Raw genomic sequence first — 26,947 nt, 5'->3', positions numbered from 1 at the left:
TAGGGCCGATCCTGGTGGGATCCAGGAGTCCCAGATTGGAGAGGGTACAGGCTGGGCTGAGGGACAACCCCCCGCCGTGCACGAATTTCATGCACCGGGCTTCTAGTGTTCTATAAAGTCACCATAAACACTGAGTTAGCGAATAGCGAGTCATTGCTCCAAGGTGAAATACAGACTTCGGTCCCTGCGAGCCTCTGGTCACAACATATTCATTAACTGATTGATGCATACCTTTTATTTATTTATTTTTAAATTTTTATTGATTTTTAGGGAGAGAGGAAGGGAGAGGGAGAGAGAAAGACAACAAAGTGAGAGTGAAACACCAGTTGGCTACCTCCTGCACACCCCCTACTGGGGATGAAGCCTGAAACTCGGGCATGAGCCTCTACAGAAAACGGGATGACACCCAACCAACTGAGCCACACCAGCCAGGGCTCAATGTCTAACTTTAAAAAATGTGTTTCTGTGTAAGACACCCTATTTGATAGATATTATTGATTCATTAACATTGAACTCACAGCACTGTAACTCATACCTGGACAAAGCTTATCTGAAACTCATACTTGCTCTGGAAGGCACACCACCACCTTGCACAACCACTCTATTTGAAATTGCAACCTCGAGAGAAATTTTCTGTTCCTCTCTGCTGCATTATTATTTTTTTTCATAGCACCAATTTTCAAAATGGTGTATGTTGCTGGTATCTTGTCTGTCTTTCCCCACTAGAATGTAAGCTCCTTAAGAGCAGGCATTTTTACCCATTTTGTTCATTACTTTATCCCCAGGGTAGATGGAACAGTGCCTGGTATACAAAGGGGCTCAATGTATATTTTATGAATAAATGAGTGAGTACAATAACAGAGCCAGTTCCAGTTTGGGTTATGGTTCGCTCCCCTGGCCCTAGAGTGTATGCCTGGGGAGAAACGGGTTGTCTCACCCAGGGGAAACACCCAGCTAACTGCAGGCTGGAGGGTTGAATGGGTTGCGAAAAGACAGGTATATTACAATCTTTGTATTCCAAAAGGGCTTAACCTTGCAGCTTGATGATACACAGAGGGCCGGTTTCATGGGAGCATGACTTGAGTGGTTGTATCAGGTCCTATGTTCAGAAGGGGCTTGTGTTATGTTTAATGCTCTGCTGTCATCATCTTGAAATTTTTAATAATTTATGAACAAGGGATTCTGCATTTTCTTTTTCACGGGACCCCACAAATTAAATAACTGTCTCTAGGTATGCAGAACAGGTTCCATGGTCTCCTTGGATTTAGGAACATTGTGAGTGATGAAGGTGGGAACTGCTACAGCTAACATGAACAGAATTCAGAGGACTTGGAACTTTCCTAATGGGAGAGGAGCCAGTCTGATCAAGAATAGGGACCAGAAAGTTCAGGTTCTGGAGGGGAAATAAAAGTAAGCTAACATTCATGAAAGTTTAAGTTATATGAGGGCAGGAATTTGGTCTGTATTAGAGAAAAAATAATGGCTGCTTAATGCACTAGTCTAGTGGTCGGCAAACTCATTAGTCAACAGAGCCAAATATCAACAGTACAACGATTGAAATTTCTTTTGAGAGTCAAATTTTTTAAACTTAAACTTCTTCTAACGCCTCTTCTTCAAAATAGACTCGCCCAGGCCGTGGTATTTTGTGGAAGAGCCACACTCAAGGGGCCAAAGAGCTGCATGTGGCTCTCAAGCTGCGGTTTGCCGACCACTACACTAGTCTTTCAGCTTTTTTCTATGTTTGAAATTTTTCGTGTCCTGGCGGGGTAGCTCAGTTGGTTAGAGCATTGTCCTGATACGCCAAGGTTGTGGGTTTGATCCTCAGTCAGGGCACATACAATGAGTGCACGCTTCTCTCCCCCAATCTCTCTCTCCTTCCCTCCCTTTCTCTCTGTAAAATCAATTAAAATTTTTCATAATAAAAAGTTTAGGAAATAAGTAAATCATTAGCAATATGGGTCCATTGAGATAACATATGTATTTCCATGTTTTTTATTCATTATTGATGAAGTTGATCTGTTGCTTTATGGTTTGCTCAATAACTTACTCAACAATTAATTGACATCTACAATGTTTTTAAGCATCTCTTAGCAAATAATTAATTTAGATGATCACCAGGGAGTTTTCAATAGCTATTAATGTTTTCTCAGCTATCCCCCTTTTGAAAAAATGTACTTGTTTTGTTTGATAAAATTAATCATTGTAAAAAAATTAAACATTACAGAAAAAAATGAAAATATTGCATAATAACCACGTACCTCAGACACAAATCCCACCTCATTCTTAACAATTTTGTATGTTCTTTCAGACTTAAAAGTTGTTATACAAATATAGAAAACTATATTACCTACATGGGCTTACATTTTTTTCTGCAATCGTCTTTTTTCACTTAATTAAAAATTATGGTCATCTTTCCACGTAAATCCATAAAGGGGTATCTTATTCTTTACAATGGCTGCATAGTATGTCTTATATCCCTTAGTCTATAGCTATTTTTCCTTATCAATTCAAGTAAGATTTAAAAACATGTTCTTGGTGTTATAAATTTTCCCAATTACATGTCTTAGTGGGGAGCTCTTTCAAATACATTATGCTGGGTACTATCAATCTAGACCAGTGATGGGCAACCTTTTGAGCTTGGTGTGTCAAATTTTGCCAAAAAACTGAGCATAACTCGGGTAGTGTGTCACTTTGAGGAAAAAACATTATTTCACAAATGTTTCATTCTCAGCATGCGGCCGCCTCAGCGGCCGAGTGTCATCAGAAATGGCTACGCGTGTCAGTGCTGACACGCGTGTCATAGGTTCGCCATCACTGATCTAGATGCACACATTCTCTAGTCCTAGACGTTTTCTTCTGTTGTTTTCCTGGTGGAAATTACTGCTCTTTACTTGGAGGAAATGGAGACAAAGTAGAGAGCTAAAGAAAACTATTAAAAATTGTACTTATGCTCAAAGAGATGAGAAAAGCATTGCATCTATAAGACAATAATATTATTTTTAAAAATAAGAATATAAATGGGACTTGGGGGGATCTATGAAAAAGGTGAAGAGACTAAGAAGTACAAATTGGTTGTTACAGAATTATTATGGGGATGTCAAATATGACACAGGGAATAGTCAATAATATTTTAATAAACTACATATGGTGTCAGATGGGTACAAAATTTATCAGGATGATCACTTAGTAAGTTCTGTAATGCCTAATCACTGGGGTGTACACCTGAAACTAATATAATAATGTACATCAACTGTCATTGAGAAATAAAAAATGACGTAAAGAAAAAGAAGGCCAAGGCAAAGAGTCAAGACAGAAACAGAGAAGAACATCACAGTTCCACAGACACAATCCCCTAAGTTCACTGAGCATGATTATAACCAGTGTTTTGAACTCTGCCTCTAGTAGATTGCTTGTCTCCATTTTGTTTAGGTCTTTTTCTGGAGTTTTGTTCTGTTATTTCATTTGGGACATGTTTCTCTGTCTCCTCATTTTGGCAGCCTCCCTGTGTTTGTATCTATGTACTAGGTAGGGCTGCTATGTCCCCTGGGCTTGGTAGAGCGGCCTAATGTAGTAGGTGTCCTGTAGGGTGCAGTGGCACAGCCTCCCCAGTCACCCAAGCTGGGCACTCCAGTTGTACCTCAGCCCCCGTGTGGGCTGTGTGCACCCTCCTATTGTAGTTGACTCTTGATTGCTGTTAGCATGTCAATGGGAGGAATTTACCCACAGGCTGATCACCTGCAAGGACTGGCTGTGACCAGCCCACCCCACAGAGCAGTACTTGCTTCAGTGGGGCTCTGGTGTCCACTGAATCTGCCCCTTGAGTGTGCTGCTTGTGAAGGTTTTTGGGTGGTGGTACTTCAACATGGTCTGAAGCTGTCCACTGTGTACACTAGCTCTGAGGCCTCCCAGGAGGTGTAGGCCAAGGTCAGTCATAGCTTGTGCTCTGTACAAGGCCACTCAGCATGAGATATAAAGTGATCTTCAGATGGCTGCTACTTGTGCTGGGCTTGGAGGTGCCTGGGAGAGACCAAGGCTGGCTACCATTTGTGTTGGGCCTGGGGCCATTTAGTGAGAGGTATGGGGCATGCTGAGGCCACATGTTGCTTGTTTGAGAGATTTTAGGAAAGTCTGAAGCATGAGCCAAGACAGGCCATTTGTACAGAAAAGCCACTGGAAGCAGCTTGGGTGGGCCCACAAGTTGGGTGGGGAAGAATCTCAGGGAACCACTAGGGCAGGACAAACATTGATAGCCAGGTTGATGGAGTCTCAGATATGGCACAGCTTGCTGGCTCTGTGGGAGGAGGATTTGGAAAAGGAACAATGGCCTCTGTCAGCACTTCTGTCAGAGAGAAAGCTGCCCCTCCAGTTCTCACTCTGATGCCAGACAAGTTAGTCCCTCCCCATATCTCTGGTGTCTTTCAAGCTGCTGCCCCAGTGCTGGGGCTCAGAGTGAGTGAATCTAAGTTAGTCTGTGTGAGGGCTCTTTAAGAGGGACTGCCCAGGATTCCAGCAACTCTCTACCTCACTCGGGCATAATTTCTGCTGCATTTTAGAGCCAGAAGTTATGGACTTCTCTTCCTGGCATTGGAACCCTGGGCTGTGGGGGCCTGGTATGGGGCTGGGACCCCCTCACTCCTCAGGGGGTAACCTCTTCAGCCAAGACACCCCTTCCAATTTATATTTGCCACACGCGGGTATGGTGAGACAGGCCAGTAACCCAGGACAGGTGGAATAGGGAAACTAAGACAGTTGGACAAACTGGCCTAGCAACTTACAGCAGATACAGGTCACCGCCATAGAGGTAACATCTAGGCCTCAGTTGTATTTCAGCTCCAGGCCCAGAAAAGCAACAAAACCAGGTGGGAGACACCAGGACCAGCTGCAATGACTATGACCCCCTGCCCTGATACTGACCAATCAGTGGAGGCCACAACCCTGAAAAATGATGAATATTCTGCTGACACCCTCCCCTGAGATCTCCCATAAACTCCAAGCCTTTAAAAACACTGAAAACAAAGAAGCTGGCACAAGCTCCCCCCTTGGGGAGCAGCCTGCACCATTATCTTCCCTCTTCTTGTCCCAGAGGCATGCATCTCTTAAACTCTAAGGGACCCCAGGAGACTTGCAACCAGGGGAGCAACGAGCAGCAGTAGCTCATCCCAGGCTAATGCCCTGAACCTGATCCCAAGACCCCTTTTCTCTGACTTCCCGGAGAGCTAGGGCAGCCCAGCCTAGGCTCTCCTGTTGCTTCTTCTATGATAAGCCTTTCCTTGTTTTACTGCCCCCTGCTTTAATAAACGTCCCCTCATAGTCACCTGGACTTGTGTTGTGAAGTTTTTCCTGCATGAAGTCGAGTCTACACACTACCGGCTGGCCTTAGGCAGACGACCCACTCAGGCCCAGGTCCCCTGTCTGGTAACAGTGGGGCTAGCCTGCTTCAGTTTCCGCCCCTCCTACCAGTCTCAATGTGACTTCTTCTTTATACACTTAGCTGTAGGACTTCTGTTCAGCTAGATTTCTGGTAGTTCTGAATGGTGACTGTTCTGTAGTTTAGTTGTAATTTAGCTGTTGTGGGAGGATGTGAGTACAGCGTTTACCTATGTTGCCATTTTGACCGGAAGCCCCTGGTTGTTTCTGGATGAGACTAACATTTAAACGATAGATTGAGTAAAGCTGACTGCTCTCCTCAATTTGGGTGGGCCTTGTCCAGTCAGTTGAAGGCCCAAATAGAACAAAAAAGTTGACCCTCTTCTGAATTCCTCCTGCTTGGCCATAGGAGTTTGGCCATTAGTCTTTTCCTGACTTTGGACTCAAACTGAAACATGAGCTTTTCCTGGATCTCAAGTCTGCTAGACTTTGGACCAGAACTACCTCTTTGGCTCCCCTGGGTCTCTAGCTTGCTGACTGTAGACCTTGGGATTTGTCAGCTTCCATAATCATCATGCAAGTCAATTCCTTATAATAAATCTCTATGCAGACACACACACACACACACACACACACACACACACACACACACACAGTAGGTTCTGACAAACACAGGGGTCACGACATCAACATGCCCTATCACTGAGTGATGTTGACCTTGATCACTCGGTGAAGGTGGTGTCTGCCAGGACCTTCTACTTCAAAGTTACTATTTGTCCCTTTCCACACTTTGTTCTTTGAAGTGAGTCACTAAATCTAGCCCATACCCAAGGGGTAAGATGTAAAAATTAATAGAGGAAAACAAAAATGTAACTAAGATCTATCTAGATACTTGTTTGTTTAGTATAATTGTTAAGTAACAGATCACCCCAAAACTTAATTGGTTGAAACAACATAATTTATTTTGCAATCTGGATGGGGTTTGGCAAGGAAGGCTCACCTCTGCTCTACGGGGCACTATGGGTGGGAGAGGGCTGGGGACTCACTTCCAGGATTGTTCATTCACCTGGCTGGCAAGTTGGTGCTGGTTGTCAACTCGAGCCCAGGCAGGACCTAGGTCTCAGGGCCTCGGGCTTGGTTTCTCTCCAAGGGACTCTCAATGTGGCCCGGGCTTTGTCACAGTGTGGTGGCTGGGTTCCCAGGGTGACTATCCTGAGAGAGCCAAGTGGAAGGTATATTGCCTCTTATGATCTGGCTTCAGCAGTCCCATAGTGCCATGTCTCCCGAGTTCTATCAGCTGAGGCAGACCTAAAACTCTCCAAATTTCAAAAGGGAGGGGCCTAGATTTGACCTCTTGATGGGGAGTGAGTGGCAAGGTTCTCTAAGAGCACGTGGAACATGAGTCACAAATTACCCCAGTAATGTTCCTACTGAAGGCTCTGGACTGGAGGCCTGCTCCACTGTGCTTAGAGGGAAAGAAAGAGCCCTAGATGGTTTGGCTCAGTGAATAGAGCATCGGCCTTCAGACCTAAGGGTCCCGGGTTCGATTCCAGTCTAGGGCACGTACCTTGGTTGCAGGCTCTTGCCCGGCCTGGGCCCTGGTTGGGGCTCATGCAAGAGGCAACCAATTGATATGTTTCTCTCACATTGATATTTCTCTCTGTCTTTCCTTCTCTCTTCCACTCTCTCTAAAATTCAATGGAAAAATATCCTCGGATGAGGATTAAAAAAAAAAAAAAAAGGGAAAGATATGAGCAGGTGGTCAAAAGGTTTACAAAACATACTAGTTTTGTACCTAGACTAGTTTTGTACATAACTAGATTTTTTAAAAGGAAATGAACCAAAAGGATGTACTCTTCTTATCATGTATTTCTGAGTTTGTGGAGCAACCTTGAACTTGAGCTTCCTGAACATAACAAGCCTTTCCATGTCCCTGTGTCATTACACATTATTTTCTCTTCTTAAGGTTCCCTCACTCCCTTCTCGGCCTAGAAAACTCATTTTCACTCTTCTAGACCCACTCCGCACGCCAAGGCAAGAGCAGCATCTTGTTTATTCGAGCCCTTATTTGTCCCTTGTGTTGTAATTTCTCTGAGACCTGTTTGGGTTTCCAAGTTCACTCACCACCATTTGAATTCCTAAACCATGAGTGCCCGCCTCCATTTTTATCTAGGCTTGTAACACCCACCTCCACACTATTTTTCTGGCCAACTCCTACTCATTCTTAAAAACCCAAATTGACTTACACTGTCTCAGCGAAGTGTTTGCTCCTCCTCCTGATTGAGTTATTAACGTCATATTCACAGGCTAGCTCGCTGACAATGCCCAGGTGTTATGGTGTGATTAAGTAGATGCTATGCCAGCTTCTAAGGGCAGGGATTAAGTGAAAACATTTTTGGCTGAGACCAGTTCCCTAGAAGCAGACCCTGAGATGAGAATTCATGTGGAAGTGATTTATTAAGGAAGAGCTCTTAGAGAAACTCTTAGGGGTGAGGAGAGCAGGCCACCAAAAGGCAGAAAGGGTGACATTTGGGGCAAGGTCCTGGAAAGAGTGCCTTTGGCCTCACCCTGCAGGGAGCTCTGGGGTGTAAGCTGTGCCTCAGGATCTGTCAGGACGGGAGGCAGAGAAGCTAGGCTTCATACGCCTGCACCCAGCAGCCACTGCTCGAGAGGCCCCAGGACAGCAGCCCGGCACCTCCAGCTCTGTGTGTTGGATGAGGCAGTGCCAGTGGCCCCACGGCAGGCAAGGAGACAGCCACAGGTGAAGCCCCTGGAAGCAAAGCACACAGGGTCTGGCTCGGACACCAACAGTGCCACGCAGCATTCTGGGGTTTAGTGAACGTCTGTGAGAAGGAGAAATGACTGGTGGACAGGGGACGCCATTGCCATCGGCCAACGATAACAGAGTCACACATTAAGAAATATATTTAACTCATTTCTGTGGTCCTGAACTGAAAAAGAAAATGGAATCTCAAGACAATTCTTCGTAAGATTTTGCTAGTAAACTGGAACACATGAATGTTTTCCTAGCAAAGTAAAATGACTAGAATTAATTCAAGAAGAGAAAGAAAATTTACAAAGACCAATATTAATGGATGAAAGTTACAAAATATTTTAAAGAATGGCCTGCTCTACCAGGTCTAGAGAGTACATTGTGTGAATTCTTAGAACCTTTGAAAACACATTGATTTATTTATCCTCACCTGAGGATATGTTTTTATTAATTTGAGAGAGAGAGGAAGGAAGAGAAAGTAGGGGGGGGGGGGGCAGAGAGAGAGATATGAGAGAGAGAGAGAGAGAGAGAGAGAGAGAGAGAGATATTGATGTGAGAGAAATGTTGATCAGTTGCCTCCCATACAAGTCCCGACCGGGGATATAACCCGCAACCTATTGGTGTACAGATGACAACCATAGGGCCAGGGCTGAAAACACATTTAAACTGTTGCAGAGCCTGAAGATAATAGGGACCCTTCACAGTTGTTTTTAAAAAGCTGGCAAACCGGGTAACCTGCTTTGGGCCCCTTCCTGCTGCCCTCTGGCGGCAGGAAGTCTGCCTCTCTCCCAATAAACTGTTTCAGCCAGAAAAAAAAAAAAAAAAAAGCGGCAAACTGAAACCTGACAAGGACAGTAAGCATGCACACAGACTGCAAACTGGCTTTCTTAGAAAAAAAAAAAAATTGCCCTGGCTGGGCTGCTCAGTGGTTAGAGCGTTGCCCTGCGGACTGAAGGGTTGTGGGTTCGATTCTGGTCAATGGCACGTACCTCTGTTGCAGGCTCGATCTCCAGTGCGTGTGGGAGGCAACCAGTCGATGTGTCTCATCAATGTGTCTCTCTCCCTCCCCTCCATTCTCTCTAAAAGAAAATCAATGGAAAAAATATCCTTGGGTGAGAATTAACAACAACAAAAAAGGACATAAATTTCTGTATGCCATGTTAGCAAGCAGATAAAGCAATACATTCAATGCGATCAATATGACACACGCTACATGAATAGTTTGCAGTGGATAGTTGTCATTTTTGGCTGTCAGCATTAAATAGTCTTTTTTTTTTAGGGGATCTCAAGGCAGATGGGAGGCACCCTGTCCTCCCTGTAGGAGATGTGGTCCCATCCCTTCCCAGCAGCGAGTGGCTAGACCAAGGACGCAGCCCAACCACATAAATGCTTCCACTTGCGGCTTAGACTTGGGAAGGTGTGGTAGCAAGAATTCCATCAAAAATTATTCAAGATTAGCCACAGTGCCTATAGCAGCGCCAAGAGTCCAGCAGGGTGGCTGCCGCTGCGCAATGGCGTGCCAGCTTCACCCATGTGCCGTTTTCCGGAGGGGGGTGGAGGGCGGCGGGCTTGGCTATGTGCTGTCTTCCTGGGTTTTCTAAGTCTGACCTGAAGTTTTTCTGACAGTTCTGTGAGCTGCTCGATACCCACACTTCCCACGGACTCTTTTTCTGCCTCAGTTAGTTCAAAAAAGTTCATGTTCTTCGCTACCAAGAATCTATGATGGGCATACGGGTCAGAGGAAAACCAAAAGCCGGGGCTCGTCTCTGCTGACGCCCGTTTGATAAAATTCCAGATCCATTTCTGATAACAGCCCTTTCTGAAGTAGGAATAAATGGATGCCACTTTAATGCAATAAATAATATATATCTCAAACCAAAAGCAGGCATCGTGCTTGCTAGTAAAGGCCTGGAAGCATTGCTATTAATGTCAGGAACAATCAAGCCTTCCCACTCTCATTACTCCTATTTAACTGAATTCTGGAAGGGCACTCAGACAAGAGAGAGAGAAAAAAATGAGGTATAAACAGTATAAAGGAAGAGGCCAGTTATTACTTCATGCATTGACACGAATGCCAGAAAAAAACCAGGAGAACCAACAGGAAATTAGGAGAAAGAACTAGAGTACATCAGGTGGCTGATTACAAAATAATTCCTCCTAGAGACAAACAACTGAAAATATAATGGCATAAAAGTATCCCATTCATAGTATCAACAAATAGGAATCAATGTATTAATGTTGCACAGACCTATGGAAAGAAACTATGCTGTTCTAAGGACATGAAAAGCTTGTATAATTTTTAAAAGACACACTTTGTTTTCAGGGAAGATAAATTATGATGATGTCAATTTCACCTAAATTAATCTACATAAATTAATATCCGCAAAGGATTGAATTCTGAGAGAACAACCAAACAACGAATAAAATACTGGGAGGTGTAGCTCTACCCAACATTTCAATATATTCTCAATCTGTGCTATTGTGGATTATAGACACACAGCAATGAGATAGAACAGACTTTTTAAATACCCTAAATATATGTGAGGTTTACTATGTGATTAAAAAGTGACATTATAAAGCAGGGGGGAAAGGTTAGATTGTCAAAAATCCGTACCTCTCAGTCACAGCACTAACGTTATCCTATGGGAATGAGCTTACAATCTGTCACCTGCCCTAAGGTACAGGCCTCCTCACAGCAGCAGAGGCTCGTCTGATTCATTAGTGGACACCTAGTGAGGTAGCCTTCATACAGATATTGATTCTTAGAGAGAGTGGAAGGGAGAGAGGGAGAGAGAGAGACATCCATGTGAGAGAGATACATCGACTGGTTGTCTCCCACATGCGCCCTGATGAGGGCCGGGGATCAAACCTGCAACCCAGGTATGTGCCCTTGATTGGGAATCGAACCCTTTGGTGCACGGGCCGATGCCTAACCACTGAGCACACCGGCCTGGGGTCAGCTCTAATTTCTTTGAAGCACATGACAACAGAGGAATTCCAAGTAGCTTGCTTGGACTGGAGAGGAGGGCCCAGCAATGGGGTCATATTCAGGCTATGGCTCCACTTTAACTCCCACTTTAATAAATTAAAAAAAGAACATTTGTTAGCACCTAATGGTAGCAGATGCATGCCAGGCTTGCATGCCAGTAAAGAAAGGTGTTCTGAAAAGCAGCCACCACCTGGAGAGTCACATGGACACACCTGCTGGAGGAGGCTGAGGATTGCTCGAAGCAGGTAGGAGACGACCCCATCTCGGCCAATTCCAGGTCTGTCTGGGGCTTGGATTCTCCAGCTCTAGTTAAAGCTGCTCAGCCTCTGAGTTTGGGTTCTCCTTACATCAGAGCCCGAGACAAAGATAAACAGCAGGTGTTGAACTGGGGTGCTGTCACAATGCAACGGCTGACATAGTTTATAGTTGTGGCTGAAGTTAGGGATGGGCTCCCGGCATGAGACATGGGGAATGAAAAAGCGTTTGCTATGCTCAGTTTCCTCCTAAAGCTGTTTATTCATTCAGCCAAACATTCATTAAACCCATGGTTAGTACTAGGCATGTATGTTCAGCAAAACAGACCTAGTCTCTGCAGACTGAGCAAGCGTGATGGGAGGCATGAACGTGAGTCTCAAATGGAGACATGCTTTTAAAATAAAGCAGTGTGGGGAAGCTAACCTTGGGGCTAACTTCCAAGTGGGCTTGACCCCTAGGGAGACCCCAAGACCCTTCCCACCTCTGAAAAACAAGCAAGCAAACAAACTACAAGATGTTAACATAATGGTTGGATATTGTGATAAAATGTCAGGCTGCTTGAAATTCCACCACAAACTATTCCTTTTTTTGTCCCTCCTTCCCCCACGATCTTATTTGAAGAAACTCAACCATGTCTGCTTGGTCGTGCCCACTGTCTTCTTCCTGCTGTCCGGATGGGTTAGTTCAACGTGAGTGAGGAGTGGGTATTTTGATTAGGAGGTGAGAATGGGGGGGGGGGGGGCGCTAGTGCAGAGCACCCTGGGGGTGTCACCGTAAGGGCCCTGCTTACTGTGGGGTGGAGGCCCAAGGGAAAAGCCAATTACTTGATGTCTAGCCTAAGGTGGGATTCGCGTTTTAAGAAGGGATCTCTCCCTTCTCTAGTAACCAGGTTCAGGCTAAGGGTTAGCAAAGAGGAGACTCTACAGAGGTCACACACCAGTGGATTTGGGGCTGAAGGCAGCCCAAAGATGTACTTTCCCCCCTGCTCTATATTTTCTTTTCAAATTAAACAAACATTTAAAAATGGGATTTCCCCCTTCTCTTAAAAAAATCGGGTGATCTGAGCCCTCATTTCCACGTGGAACAACTGGCTGGAGCCGAACGGCAGCCCCCCCCTAAGGATGCTCGTTTGCAGCATGCCCTCCCCCTGTTCTCCCGGACACTGAGCCCGGCCACGGGCATTAACAGGCCCATATGACGACGGAAACAGGATTCTTCACCCACTGACATGGCTTATCTTGGTCCCTGTGACATTTGTGGGCCCGTGACCTTGCGTTTAGAGGTCAAGTCTAGGGGTGTTGAAACTGTGAACGAAAGAAGCCACCTGCTAATCTGACAAGCTCAGGGGAGGCCTGTGTGGCGGTCTTGAAAACTCAGAGACCTAAAGTCACCACAAAAGATGGTCTGAAAATTAAATATTTAACTACAAACAGGTTATAGTGGGCAGTCATGTCCTAGGCTGATATCTTCCCTGACAAGGATCAACTTAGATCTTTCCTGAGCCCATTTGCCTTTTTGCCTCTGAGATAACATATCTGTGAGATGTCTGGGTAACTTGTAACTTCCCTTTTTCTGGAGCCCCTGGGGCACAACCAGATGTGGTAGGCGCCAGGACAGATGCCTCAAATTCCTTCATTATCATGTTAATTGTTCCTGTACCCACCTAAGTATGTGTCCATCATTTTACTTTTTATCCAATCCCAGGGGTTTCCCACCGTTTGACTTTATCCAATGAATTTCATGTAGCCCACCTATGTCCCTCCTTTGATGGCAATGTATAAATACAGATGTGACCCGCCATTCTTCCGAGCATTATCTCAATTCATTGAGGTTCTGCTTCCCGGCATATGTCGACAGTTTGGCTCAAATAAACTCACTAAAATTCTTTACAGGTTTCCATGGTTTTTTTTCGTTAACAAAACAAACTTGGGCTTGAACCTTAGGAGCCCTCTCCAAGCAGACGGCGCTGCACTGAGATGGAGGGGACAGTGCTCGGGGGCCCAGCCGCTGTGGGCGCCGCCGGGAGGGCGGGCAGCCATGGTGGGCGCTGCACACGGTGTCCCGGTCCCAGCCCGGTGCCTGGCCCAGAGCGATACTGTGTGCTCAGTGAGGGATGGCGGTTGCCTCCGGCGGGACTTTGTTATGTGTCATCCTCCCCCTCCCGCAGGCGCCCGAAGGGAGACGGGAATCGAACCTGCAACCCAAGAACGTGCCCTCGACTGGGAACCCAAGAATCGGACCCGGGACCCTTCGGAGCGCGGGCGGACGCGGCCTCTGACGGCTGAGCTGAGGAGGAGGCAGTTCGGTGAGGCGGCTTCACTGCGACCCCGCGTGTCGCCTAGAGACGGCGGCGTCCCGCCGGGAGAGCTCCTGACGGCGTCGGTGGGCGCCGGGCCAGGGTCCTGTCCACCCCCCGGTCTGGTCCGCGGCGGCCCCGACGCCCCCCGCAGGCCTCGCCGTCAGAGCGGCGCCCCCAGCCCGGCCCGCAGCCGGCCCCGCGCCGCCTCCCCCCGCGCCGGGGCCGCCCGCACTAGACATGGCCTGTCGGGCTTCACGCCTCAGGACCGCGCCGGAGCCGCCAGCGACCTTCGCGGCGGGCGGGGGCGGCGACTTCGTTCCCACAGTCAACATGGCGGCGGCGGCGGCGGCGGCAGCGCCGGGAGGGCGGCGGCGGCGGCGGGTCACGTGAGCGGCCCAGCTGGGCCGACCGCGCGCGCTCCCGCCCGCCCGCTGGCTCGCTCGGCGGCGCTCTGAGGCGTGCGGGGCGTCCGGTCCGGCTCGGCGGGATGCGGCGGCGGCCGTGGCGGGGCCGCGGGCCGGGCGGGCGGGCGCGGGGATGAGCGTGGGCGGCCGCCGCCATGTCCAAGGTAACGGCGCCCGGGCCTGGGCCGGCGGCGGGCGGGAAGGAGAAGCGCTCCTTCAGCAAGCGGCTGTTCCGGAGCGGCCGCGCGGGCGGCGGCGCGGGGGCCCCCGGAGCGCCCGGGCCGGCCGCGCCCTCGCCGTCGTCGGCGCGCTCGGTGGGCAGCTTCATGAGCCGCGTCCTCAAGACGCTGTCCACGCTCTCGCACCTGAGCTCCGAGGGCGGCAGCCCGGACCGCGGCGCCCTCCGCGGCTGCTTCCCGCCTGGGCCGCCCGCGCCGCCGCCCTGCCCGCCGCCCGGCCCGCCGCCCGCGCCGCCCGCCTGCGAGCCGGTGCCCGGCGTGGCGGGGCTCCGCAACCACGGCAACACGTGCTTCATGAACGCCACGCTGCAGTGCCTGAGCAACACCGAGCTCTTCGCCGAGTACCTGGCGCTCGGCCAGTACCGCGCCGGCCGGCCCGAGCCCGAGCCCGAGCCCGAGCCCGAGCCGCCCGCGGGCGCCGCGGGGGAGGTCACGGAGCAGCTGGCGCACCTGGTGCGCGCCCTCTGGACGCTGGAGTACACCCCGCAGCACAGCCGCGACTTCAAGGTGGGCCCCCCCTCCACCCGCCCCCGCGCCCCGCGCCCCCGCCCCCGCCCGCGTCTCCCTCCTCCGTGCTAAGAGGTGTGCGTGCGCCCGAGGCCGAGGCCGGGCCACCGGTCGCGAGGGAGGTGGGTCCATTGATGGACTGAGCGAGTGACGCATCCCTCCATCGAGTGTTTATTCGGAGCGTCCCACCTGCCAGGCTGAGCGTGGGGAGTGCACCCGCCTCGAGCCGGGCCCGGGGCCCGCCTGGGTCGCCGGTCGTGCAGCCTCGCCCAGTTACACCCTCGCCGTGCCGGCTTCCTCCGGCCCGGCCTCAGCGGTGGCTGTGAGCTGCCAGCAAGTCAGTCCATCTTTGGTGCTCCCCACGCTTTACCCTCTCACTTGGAGCGTGGCACGGAGAGCGTTCACCGCATGGAAGCGCTTCCGTGGCGCACAGGACCACGAGTCGTTGCTGCTCTGATTGTTTTTGTGGTCAAGACTTTGTAATAAGTTAACGGGCCATGTCGGTGGTTTGAAGACAGTGAACCTGGTGACGCCACCACTGCAAGCGGGGCGGGCGTGGTTGGGGCGACCCCGTGGAGGAGGGGGCCTGGGAGCTGAGGCTTGAGCAGCGGAGACGGGCCGGGCGGGGTCCGAGCAGCCGCGCCCACGCGTGGGGAAGGTGTGCACTTGACCCGGAGCTGGGGCCGGCGGTCTGTAAGGGGCAGCGGAGTAAATACTTTAGGCTTTGCTGGCCAAGACGCAAAACCGAGGCTACTAGGTAGGTACCCATATAACAAGAGAAAACCAATGTTTACAAACTTTTTATTGACTAAAATGAAAGCACAGTGATAGTTGAGTACAATACTTTGTAATACAGGTCCACTAACGAGAAGAATGGGATTGTTATTTCTGCAGGGGAGAACTGTGTCGCTTAATTGCCGTTCAAAATGAGGGTGGGAGGCCGAAGTTTGGAAAAGCAGTATGCCGTTCCCGGTACTCTCCCTAACACAGATTTAATACAAGTATTCGTTTTTACACCATTCCTAGCTCACCGGCCGCACAGGTACAGGCAGGGGGCTAGATATGGCCCGGGGTCCCCCAGTGAGCGGGTTGGAGCTCAGGGCTGAGCCAGGTGACGTGGGACCATGTAGGCTGCACTAAGGAAATGAACGGGCTCTTCTCAGCAAAAGGAGAAGGTGGTTTGAGATTGCATGAGGATTCCTTTTGGGTGGGAAATAGAATTAAGTAGAATGAAACCACACAGTGAAAAACGTAATTCCTTTTCCCTTCTCTTTCTGTCCTGATCACGCTCAAGAGAAAGTCTCAGCGTGGCGGTTGCCTGGCTCTTTAACACTGCTCGCTCACTCCCCACCTTTTTTTTTTTTAAACAAAGCGAGAACAAGCCTACTGTTGCCTCCTAAAGCCTCTGCTAAAGTTTAGAGGCTTTAGTAGGCAACAGTAGCTGGAATGTAGTAAGGTGATGTCGTTGGGCTTGTTTTCACGTTTGTCTTGTATTCATGGCAAACGGTACTGGCTTTTCACTGATACTATGAAGTTTCTTTTAAACATCCTTTTGTTTAAGTAAGAGTGAATGACTTGATTAAAATATAAGATGGTAATCTGTCTGAGGAGCCAGAGCTTGGTTGAGGACTTCCCTTCTTGCTGAGGAACAGCGCTGCCAGGGTGCGCCCCTCTCCTTTAATACACTTTACTTACATTATGTTTATATTTATGTTGTTCTGCCCTGTTTTTTCAAAGAGAAAAAGTGAGTGCTGTTTGGTCTTGGAAATTTGAATGGAAATACTTGACTAGTATAGGGACTGGAAAAAATGAGGTCCAAGTCAGAAATCTCAAAGTAAGTAAGTAGGAGAGGATGACAACCAGCCATCGACTGTAGAGAAAAGTCTTCTTCTTTTTAATTTTCCTTATAGTTGCCTGTAAGTAGCCACAGCAATTACAAACTTTTTAAGGTCAGAGCCCAGTGTTTTAAGTTTCATTTTCTCCTTTTTTCCAAATGTGAAAATCAGTTTCAACAGCGTTTTGGTATGAGAACATTGCCATTGCTTTTTAAGAGATTGTGTTCATTCTTTTATTCACTAAAAAGCTGTACAGAGCTGAAACCGGTTTGGCTCAGTGGATAGAGCGTCGGCCTGCGGACTCAAGGGTCCCAGGTTCGACTCCGGTCAAGGGCATGTATCTTGGTTGCGGGCACATCCCCAGTGGGGAGGTGTGCAGGAGGCAGCTGATCGATGTTTCTCTCTCATCGATGTTTCTAACTCTCTATCCCTCTCCCTTACTCTGTAAAAAATCAATAAAAAAAAAATTAAAAAAAAAAAAAGCTGGACAAAAATAGGTCAGTGATTCTAGAAATGCCAAGACTAATTTGTAGGTATGCTTTCGTAAAGTTGAACAGATTCTTAGAGGACCTATTTTTTTAAAAAGTGTGATCTCTGAACCTGGTAGGTTTCACTTTGCACTCATTCATTCACCTCCCATTTATTGAAGATTTACCCAGCCATTTAGGATCCAGACCATTTCTGGTTTCTACTGTTATCCTTAGTTCTTAATGGTTTTTTGTCCTTAGTGTTTGCCACCTTGACTTCTACCTCGTCAAGGCAGGAAGCCATTAGGGAAAAAGTTCTCCCAGAAGCCCCTCAGCAGGCTTCTGCTGACATCTCATTGACTCTGACCACGTCACTTCACTCCTGGCTGCTGTGGAGGCTGTAGGTGGACATTTGGGCTTTGCTGCTTTAATAGAGGAGACGAGTGGAGGCAGCCCGCCCAAGCACACCTGCATGTGCCACACACATTCATCTCAAGACACTGTACCTGCCTGTGAAGAACCAAGTCTCGAGGAACCTGGCACGTTTCTCAAGACACTGTCTCCACACTTTAATGTGCCTGTAATTCACCTGGGCTTCTGTGACAGAGCAGAGCTGGGTGGGGCCCGAGATGCTGCATTTCTAACCAGTTTGCAGGTAATGCTGGTGTCTGGGTTATGCCGTGGAGAGGGAGGGAGTACAGAATGTTTGGGAGAAGGAGGATGTGAATGCATTGTAGGCTCCCCTGGTTGAGACGTTATCCTCTGGAAGTTGAAAATCCAGAGCCAACTTTTAAGTAGGAGAGTGATAGGATCAGGTTTCTTCTTCTTTTCCTTTTATTTCTCCCAGTTTGGTAAGCCTGGTGGATTACTTTCTTTTTTTCCAGAATGTTTTATTACAGCCACATTTAATGGCTGTGATTTTGAGCATTAAGAAAGTTGGACACCAAAGGAGGTGGATGTGAGGCCTGCTCGTCACCATGCCCTGCTGGTCCACATTCAGCCTCAGAATCCTGCTCCCTTTGGGGCTCCAGGCAGCCACTGCCCGGTGATTGGACTTGGCAGAGAAGTTAAAACCCGTTTGCCATCTTGAGATAGTTTATTTTGAGGTCTGGAAAAGCACTTAGTATGTCTTTGAATGTGCTTTGTAAATTTTTCAATTAGAATTCCTTCTTACTTTCTAACTGTATTAATTGGACCTTAGAAGCTTATCAGATAAATGGATTTTTTGGTGTTGGGAGAGCTAAATGGTGGTTAAGGCTGGATTTTCATTTCCCAGAATGAAATGGGTTGACTGTCCAACCTGGGTGTGCTTTAAGAAACTGAGATAGATGGTCATCTTTCAAGCAAGAAAGATAAGTTTTATAGCAGCCGTGCTCAAACCTGCTCCCAGAGAACAACTGGAACATAGTGATCTCCCGATAAAAGAACTGTGGGAACTCCATCCAAAGATGCAGCAAAACAGAAAGTAATGGAATTTTCTCTCCCATGGTGTTTTCCTTGAACTTTGGTGCCTGGTGTTGCTTATTTATTAGTGAGAGTTCTCGGGTTACAGAGGGAGTAAACATGTGGAAATGAGGAGTGGCAGACCAGCTAGCATCGGGCTGACACTGGCTCAGTGTCACACCTGCATTTTCATGGACTCATGCTGCAGGCCATGGAGAGATGTTTCCTGGTTTGTACGAAGCTGTTCAGTACATTGAAATTTCATAGTGGTTTCTAAGAAGTACTCTGAACTCAGGTATCCCTTGAATTCCTTTGAAAAATAGAAGAAAAAAGAAATTGTATAGGTCCCGTTTAGATTTGTGATAGTATAAATAGAAGGTACGTCTCTTCCTGGTCAGTTTCCTTGTCTGTCAAACGCTGTCGCTTTAGTTAGTGAAGCTCCAAGTCTCTGAAGGAGCAAGGAGGTGATAACATCATCAGGTTTTTGACTTGGAAGGAGACTTGGGGGGATGTGAGCAGTCCCCGGCCTTTCCGGGTGATGGGACCGAGGTTCACCTGCTGGCTGGAGGCCGAGGGAGCAGAACCGGAATTTTGACTTCCACTCCGTCACCCTGCATTGCTGAGGCTCACTGAGTCCTGTGTCTGGTTGCCTTATTAGTACAACCACTGAAAGGACAGGTCTCAACATAAAATGTCAGCTGGCAGGTGGACATGCTGAAACGTGTGGCATTTTCCTCTCTGAGGTTGTGGTGCTGAATGGTAATGAATATAAATGAGGTCAGCCACAGCTGCTCACACACGTGCCATTGCTGCTCGTACCTTGGCACTTTGCAAGTCTTCTTAAAAACCGTTGTTTCTGACTGGTTCAATGTGTATACGAACATGTATACATTTTTATAGGCTCATACTCCACAGGTAGCTATGCATATATACTCTCAATCTCATGACTTACTTTCCCCTGTACCCTCACCTGGTACATTTGGGAGGAGAGGAGGATAGAGGCTGGGAAGGGATGGGCAGGTGGGCAGAGGCCGGTCATACAGGGCCTTCTAGGTGCACATATGGGGTTTAGATTCTATTCGAAGGGCAGTGGGGAGTGGCTGCAGGACTTGGTCAGAGTTCTGTTCTGATCTCATTAAAACATGGAGTGATCACTCAAATGCTGAACAGTGGATAGAACAGAATCAAGGAGACCAGGTAGGGGCTTCTGTGATAGATTAAGTAAAAGTGGGGGTGGATGGAGATGGAGAAGTGGGTGGATTTGAGATATATCTGCAGAGGTAGACTCTACAGGACTTGCGGGGGGTGAGGGGTACATTGAGGCAGAGGGATGCATCCAGAATAACTCCCAGTTATTTGTCTTGAGCAACTGAGTGGTTACCAGTGCTTACTTGAGGAGCAGCAATTTTAGGGGTCAGGAGTTCATTTTCAGATGTGTTAAATAGGATATTCATGGGATGTCTAGTAGGCAGCTGGATAACGGAGTCTGGAGTTCAGAAGATTGAAACTAGCTAACGAAAAGTAGGGAGCCGTCAACTTCTCGGTGGTGTTTAAAGCCATGGAATAAGCTTCGAATGGGGTTTGATGATAGACAAGTCTTAGGTAGTTAAGAAGAGGGGTGTCGTCTCAGGATGGGGGGGAAACATTCTGAGCAGAGGGATAGAGTTGGCACATGGTCATGGAAGCTACTGGGCTGTCTGCCATGGAGGCTTGATTTGGAGTTGCCCCAGCCTTGGCACTGTTGACATATCTGGCATTATTGGCTGGGTGATTTTTTGTTGCGAGGTGCTGTCCTGGCATTGTAGGATGCTTGTTAGTGTCCCTGTCCTCTCCACATCCCACTGATGACAATAAAAAAATGTCTCCAGATATTTTCAAATGTCTCCTGGGGGACAAAATCACCCTTGGTTGAGAACCATTGATTTGGAGAGAAATAAATGTAGATGTCTGAGGAGATGAGAGGAGGCAAATTATGGTTGGCCTTGAAAGTCTGTCACAGTAATTTAGCCTTGAGGCTGCCATCAGTAGTGATTCAATTGAGGCTCTTGAGCTGTGCAGACATTGATTAGAGGAAAAAGGTATTTAGAAAAAGTGAGTCTGATGGTGAGTAAAAAATGAATCAGATGGAGGACAAAATAAATGCGGGGAGAGAGCAACCACAGGTATGAGGTGAGGTAAAGCAAGAGGAAAAGGTGAATCCAAGAGACATTTGGAGGACATCATGACATTATTAAGGAGAATCCAAGAAATGGAGAGGTAAGGAAACACCGAGGTCTCAGACCTGGGTGATGGGGAGAATAATGAGTATCTCTGACAACAGTGGAGTAGCTGGAAGGGGAGTGGTTTGGGGAGCTTAAGGGGCAGAGAAGATCATGCATTTAATCTGAGCATGTGGAGTTGGGGCCTGGGATATCCAAGAAGGTCTTACTAGACTATTGGGGATGTGCCACGAGTTAGGACTAGCTGTGTAGACTTGAATTCAGCTGCATATAGGTGATAAGTGTAAAGGTCAGAAGGCCAAGGCCAGGCCGTTAGGGGACTTAAAAATAAGATGACAGGAGAGGGAGCGGACCTGCTGAAGCGGCAGTCTGAGAGACTGGGGAAACCAGGAAGGCAGAGTCCTGGAACCTGGTTTACGTGATGGTTTGACTCCCTGCTTTTAGCCCTGAATACGGTGTAGGGCAGCAGAAATGCCAGTTTATACCCATTAAGAATCAAATTCAGGTTGGTATTTTGTAGACATGATATGGATTTATTAAGTGCACAAAATTATTGAGCACGTTTATTGATTCCTTTGCTGGTTTTGTGTTGCAAAGCACTGGGGATATGAAGATGGGTGAGATGGTTCATGCCCTTAAGGAAATCAGGATCTAGAAGGGAAGACTGATGGGTAAAGAAATAGCTGCATAGGATAGGATGCTGTGATAGATTGTGTACAAAGTGCTGTGCAAATGCAGGGGGAGAGCACTTGAGGAATGGGAGGGATGTGGGGGGACCAAAGAAGTGTTACCTGGACTGTGTTTTGCAGGATTTGGTAGGTTGTTTCTGCTTTTTGGCCATTGAGAATAATGATGCTGTGAACGTAGGTGTGCAAGAATTTGTTTGAATCTGTGTTTTCAATTCTTTTGCATCATGCGTTACTTCTGTGTTTAACTATGAGAAACTGTCAGATGTTTTCCACAGTGGCTCCACCATTTTATATACACAACGGCAATGCATGAAGGCTCCACATCCTTGCCAATGCTTTTTATCTTCTGTTTTTTGTTTTGTTTTATTTTGTTGTTGTTGTTTTTGATTAGCCATCCTAGTGTGTGTGAAGTAAAACCTCATTGGGGCTTTGATTTGAAGGAGGAGATGAAAGTAACTGAGATTTTGAAACAGGGTGTCTTGGGATGGATGGTGGTCTTCAAGACCAGAAGCACAGAATGGACAGCAGTTCTGGAGGTGGGTGGTACGCTCAGTGTTAGGCAGGTCACATAGTATCCTAATATATAAAAACCCAGGGCCTGTAACGACTGGCTGAAGGCTCGACCAAACACCGGAAGTCAGTCCTGCATTCAGTGCTGGGTGGCCTTGGCCACCCAGCATTGACTGCTGCTGGTACGGGCATGGTGACCCAGCACTGACTACCAAGGGGGCTGTGGATCATTCCCAGAGAGAGGCCCAAAGAGAGAGGAAGGGTCTGATCCGCAGCCCAGAGGATCAGGAGTTGCCTCTCTCTTTCTCTCTGGGCTTCCCCAGTAGCCGGGCCTCTGCAGGGGCTGCTGATCAGCCCTGCCTCTCTGATCAGGCCCGGAGATAGGCCTGGAGACACTGACTGGCATAGAAACTGACCAATCAGAACCAAATCTGGGTGAACTGTGAGGAGCCAATGGCTGCCTAGGAGGCAGAGCTTTTGATTATGACTGGCATAGAAACTGACCAGTCAGAACCAAATTGGCTGGCAGGGGAGGGCAGTTAGGGGTGATCAGGCAGGCAGAGTCAGTTAGGGGTGATCAGGCTGGCAGGGGAGAGCAGTTGGGGGTGAGATCAGGCCGGCAGGGGAGGGCAGTTAGGGGTGATCAGGCAGGCAGAGTCAGTTAGGGATGATTAGGCTGGCAGGGGAGACCAGTTGGGGGTGAGATCAGGCCAGCAGGGGAGAGCAGTTAGGGGTGATCAGGCTGGCAGGGGAGAGCAATTAGGGGTGAGATCAGGCAGGCAGGGGAGGGCATTTGGGGGCGAGATCAGGTCAGCAGGGGAGGGTAGTTAGGGGTGATCAGGCAGACAGAGGCAGTTGTGGGCGAGATCAGGCCGGCAGGGGAGAGCAGTTGTGGGCGAGATCAGGCCGGCAAGGGAGGGAAGTTAGGGGCAATCAGGCAGGCAGGCAGGCAGAGGCAGTTAGGGGCGATCAGGCAGGCAGGCAGAGAGGTTAGGGGCAATCAGGGAGGTAGGCAGAGACAGTTAGGGGTGATCAGGCAGGCAGGCAGGTGAGCGGTTAGGAGCCAGCAGTCCCAGATTGCAAGAGGGATATCTGACTGCTGGTTTGGGATCGGGCCTTAACTGGCAGTTGGACATCCCCCTAGGGGTCCCCAATTGGAGAGGGTGCAGACTGGGCTGAGCGAACCCCTCTTCCCCCTTCTCTGGGCCACTAGTTTGATCTAAGAGCCCTAGGAAAACTTTTTAGTTATGTTTGTTGAATGTCTTCATGTATCAGGAACTGTGCAAAGGGCATCATTTAAGTTTTTGGTGACTCATGTGGAAAGGAGCTGATCTGGTTTAATCATGGAAATATCTCTGCAGATACAGAGATGTAGTAATCCAGACTTAGTTGTTTTACATCTTCTTTTGTGTGGCTTACAGTTTTAGTTTGACTCTGCCACTTTGGTTTTGTTATTGGTGTGTGGTTTGATGGATTTTTCCTGTCCCCATCTCTACACTTGTCACAATGATGGGCTACTAACTAGGGCAGTGTTCGCTGTTTGTGTCGTTCCCCACAGCTGTTTCCTGGAGTAAAGACTGGAAAACAATGACCTCATGGTTTCCACAAGAAAATCTTTTATATATGGTGGTGGAAAAGAAATCATTCAAAACTGAATAATTTCAAGTTGTGTCCTCTGCAGCTTTTTCCTTCAAAAATATTCTGGTTTGCTCTGCTAATTAATCGTTTACTGGATGTTCCTCAAATACTCTTATGTTTAACAAACGACTTCTTTGCAATTGCAGTGGAGCGCATGGGCTGTGTTGTCTTTCATTTGCGATCTTTCTCTCTTTGGAAATCATTGTTTTGTGCCCTGGCCAGTCACTGAACATCTGTTGCTTCTTCCCCCCGTTGTTGAGATTGGAAGGCAGCAAACAGAGTGCCCACAACCAACAGTTCACGCTTTAGGAGGTTTCACAGGATTGATCAGGAAATGCCTTGGCTGCTTCTGCTGTCAGGAACCCTTGCAAGCTCATCACCAGCTCCATAAATTCTTTGCTTTTACTCTTGGTCTTTCTGTCTTTAAGAGTAAGGCTGAGCTGTCTGATCCTCAGGAGAGATTTAAGAAACAATAATAATCATAATCCTGAAAATACCATTTGTGTGGAGCCAGATCACTGACAGTGTACATTCATATACAGTTTTTCATTTAGTCTTCACAGTAGCCATGTGAAAGAGGCATTGCTATTCAATGTTTAAAACTAGGATTTTGGGATTCAGTTCTAGTAAGTATCAGAGCCAGAACTCCAAACTTGCATGGTTTTTTATGAAGATTAAATGAGAAGATAGAAGTAAGGATTTAGTATAAAAACCCACCCGTAGTAACAATTCAAGAAATGGTAGGCGATAACAAAGCTGCTCATTTTAAGTCTGTGGTCACCTGAGGACCCTTCCCCGTTTCCAAACTCTGTTTCTTCCATTTGATAGGTTTTATTGTTTCCAGATAATCTTCTTAAAGTTTACCTGTAATTATATTTCTCTTCTCAAAAAAATGCCTCTACTACCCTGGCCAGTGTGGCTCAGCTGGTTGAGCTGAGAGGTCACTGGTTCGATTCCCAGTCAGGGCACATGCCTGGGTTGCAGGCTTGATCCCCAGTAGGGGGTGTTCAGGAGGCAGTGGATCCATGATGTTTCTCTCTTATCCATGTTTCTATCTCTCTGTCCTCCCTTTCTCTCTAAAATCAATAAAAACATTTTTATCTTAAAAAGAAAAATGCCTTTACCTTTTCTTTTATATACAAAATGGTATAAATTTCTTAGCTTGGCATTTCAGCTTTTCCAGAAAAATGAAATAAGGCATACATAAAATCAGCGCCATTTAAATAACTGTTAGATTTAATTAGACATGAAATGATTGTTTATTTGCTTTAAATGTTTCTATGTTTACTGTCAGTTTCTGTACTTATCTTGTCATAGACAGGTGACAAGTTCACAGATGGGCACCTGTCTGTGGATCATACTTCGAAAAACACTGCTGTGGAGCTTCCCATAGTCTGATTTTGCCTGTTGTAGTTTCAGTCAAATTTATGTCCCTGTGTTTCCTGTAAAGTAGTAGTTAGATATGGAGGATTAATGAGGTTCAGGGTTAAGGTGTGTGTGTGTGTGTGTGTGTGTGTGTGTGTGTGTGTGTGTGTGTGTTTTAACCTCCATTTTTTTGTAAAACTAATTTGTGGGTAGTGTTATTAACCTCTATCAGGAAGCCTAGTCTTGTCTGGTTGTGTCTCTTGTAATGTTAGTAATGATTATTCCTAGATCGTTAAGGGTCAGAACTGGGGATGTTATAATTTTAACATTCCTTCTTCACTTAATAGCTAGAACACGTCTATAAGACTTTTGCCCCCGGCAATTATTTGATTACCCCAAAGTAAATTTGGAGAAGAAAGGTAAAATAAATGCTTGATTTTTCCCCCCACCTTTATTTTCTTTTTATAAAAATTATTATTTTTAAAACCCTCACCCGAAGATATTTTTTTCCATTAATTTTTAGGGAAGGTGAAAGGGAGGGAGGGGGGAGGGGAGAGAGCACGAGAGCGAGAGTGAGAGAGAAACATCGATGTGAGCCCAGCCAGCATGGCTCAGTGGTTGAACATCGACCTGTGAACCAGGAGGTCATGGTTCGATTCCCTGTCATGGCACATGCCTAGGTTGTGGCCTCTATCCCCAGTGTGGGGTGTGCAAGAGACAGCCGATCAGTGATTCTTTCTCATCATTGATGTTTCCATCTCTCCCTGTCCCCCCCTCCCTTCCTCTCTGAAGTCAATTAAAAAAAGAAAGAAATGTCAATGTGAGAGAGACACATTGATTGGTTGCCTCTCTCACATGCCCTGACTAGGGCTGGGGATCAAACCTGCAACATAGGTACGTGCCCTTGATCGGGAATTGAACCCATGACCCTTTGGTTCAAGGGCCAACACTCTAACCACTGAACAACACCAGGCAGGGCCCCACCTTAATTTTCTAGTTTTCAAAATAATTAACTTGATTTCCAAATGTGGCTAGTGAGATTTTTGTTGTAACCATATGAACTCATGGGTTTAAATGCATATTTGATGTTATTCAGTCAGTTTCAGTTATTAACCTTTTTGTTGCTCAAACTGTCTCATTTTAGGCTAGTGGGACAATTTGGCTCCCAAGTCCATTTGACATAATACTAGTAGTCTGTGATTTTAGACCAGAATTCAAGGAGATTAAGGTGTTCCAGGCTCATGTTACTGTCTCCTGCGCCAGATCTGGAAGTATACATTTCTTTAAGGAGCCCTGGGTCCTTTTGGTGACAAATCGTACTGAGAGGCCACATGCTGGGCACCAGGGTGCACATGGTTTCCATGTCTTCTAAGTAGGTAGAGCTAGGAAATGTATAATTTCTTTTATTTTTTATTTTGTTTTGGTTTTATTGTTTAAAGTATTACATGTAGTAGTACATATATCTCCTTTTTTTCCCCATTGACCTTCCCCCAGCCTCCCCTACCCCTTGTCGCATGTCCTCATCCCACCCCCCCCCCCCAGTGTCTTGTGTCCATTGGTTGTGCATATATGCATGCATACAAGTCCTTTGGTTGATCTCTTTCCCCTCCTCCCCCAAACTCCCCAGCCTTCCTGCTGTAATTTGACAGTCTGTTCGATGCTTTACTGCCTCTGAATCTATCTTTTTGTTCATCAGGTTATAATGTTCTTTATTTTCCATAAATGAGTGAGATCATATATTTTTCTTTCAAATAAGCCTGGCTTATTTCACTTAACATAATGCTCTCCAGATCCATCCATGCTACTGCAAATGGTAAGAATTCCTTCTTTTTTATAGCAGCGTAGTATTCCATTGTGTAGATGTACCACTGTTTTTTAATCCACTCATCTGCTGATGGGCACTTAGGCTGTTTCCAAATCTTAGCTATGGTGAATTGTGCTGCTATGA

The 26,947-nt window shown here is 47.2% G+C and overlaps 1 protein-coding gene across 2 annotated transcripts in view; it reads left to right on the top strand.

Moving 5' to 3' along the window:
* Positions 1-14,146: 14,146 nt before the first annotated feature.
* USP31 (ubiquitin specific peptidase 31) overlaps positions 14,147-26,947 on the top strand; it is an 82,743-nt gene continuing 69,942 nt past the window's right edge. For both annotated transcript variants that reach the window (XM_079779666.1, XM_079779665.1), the window contains exon 1: positions 14,147-14,833. In XM_079779666.1, coding sequence (XP_079635792.1) covers positions 14,221-14,833 — 613 coding nt within the window. In that variant the 5' untranslated portion in view covers positions 14,147-14,220. The remainder of the gene's footprint in view (positions 14,834-26,947) is intronic.

This window comes from Cnephaeus nilssonii, assembly GCF_951640355.1.
Source record: "Cnephaeus nilssonii genome assembly, chromosome: 2".
In the NCBI taxonomy this organism is placed as follows: Eukaryota; Metazoa; Chordata; class Mammalia; order Chiroptera; family Vespertilionidae; genus Cnephaeus; species Cnephaeus nilssonii.
The sequence above is the reverse complement of the archived record's forward strand: the minus strand, read 5'-3'. Positions and strand labels throughout refer to the sequence as shown.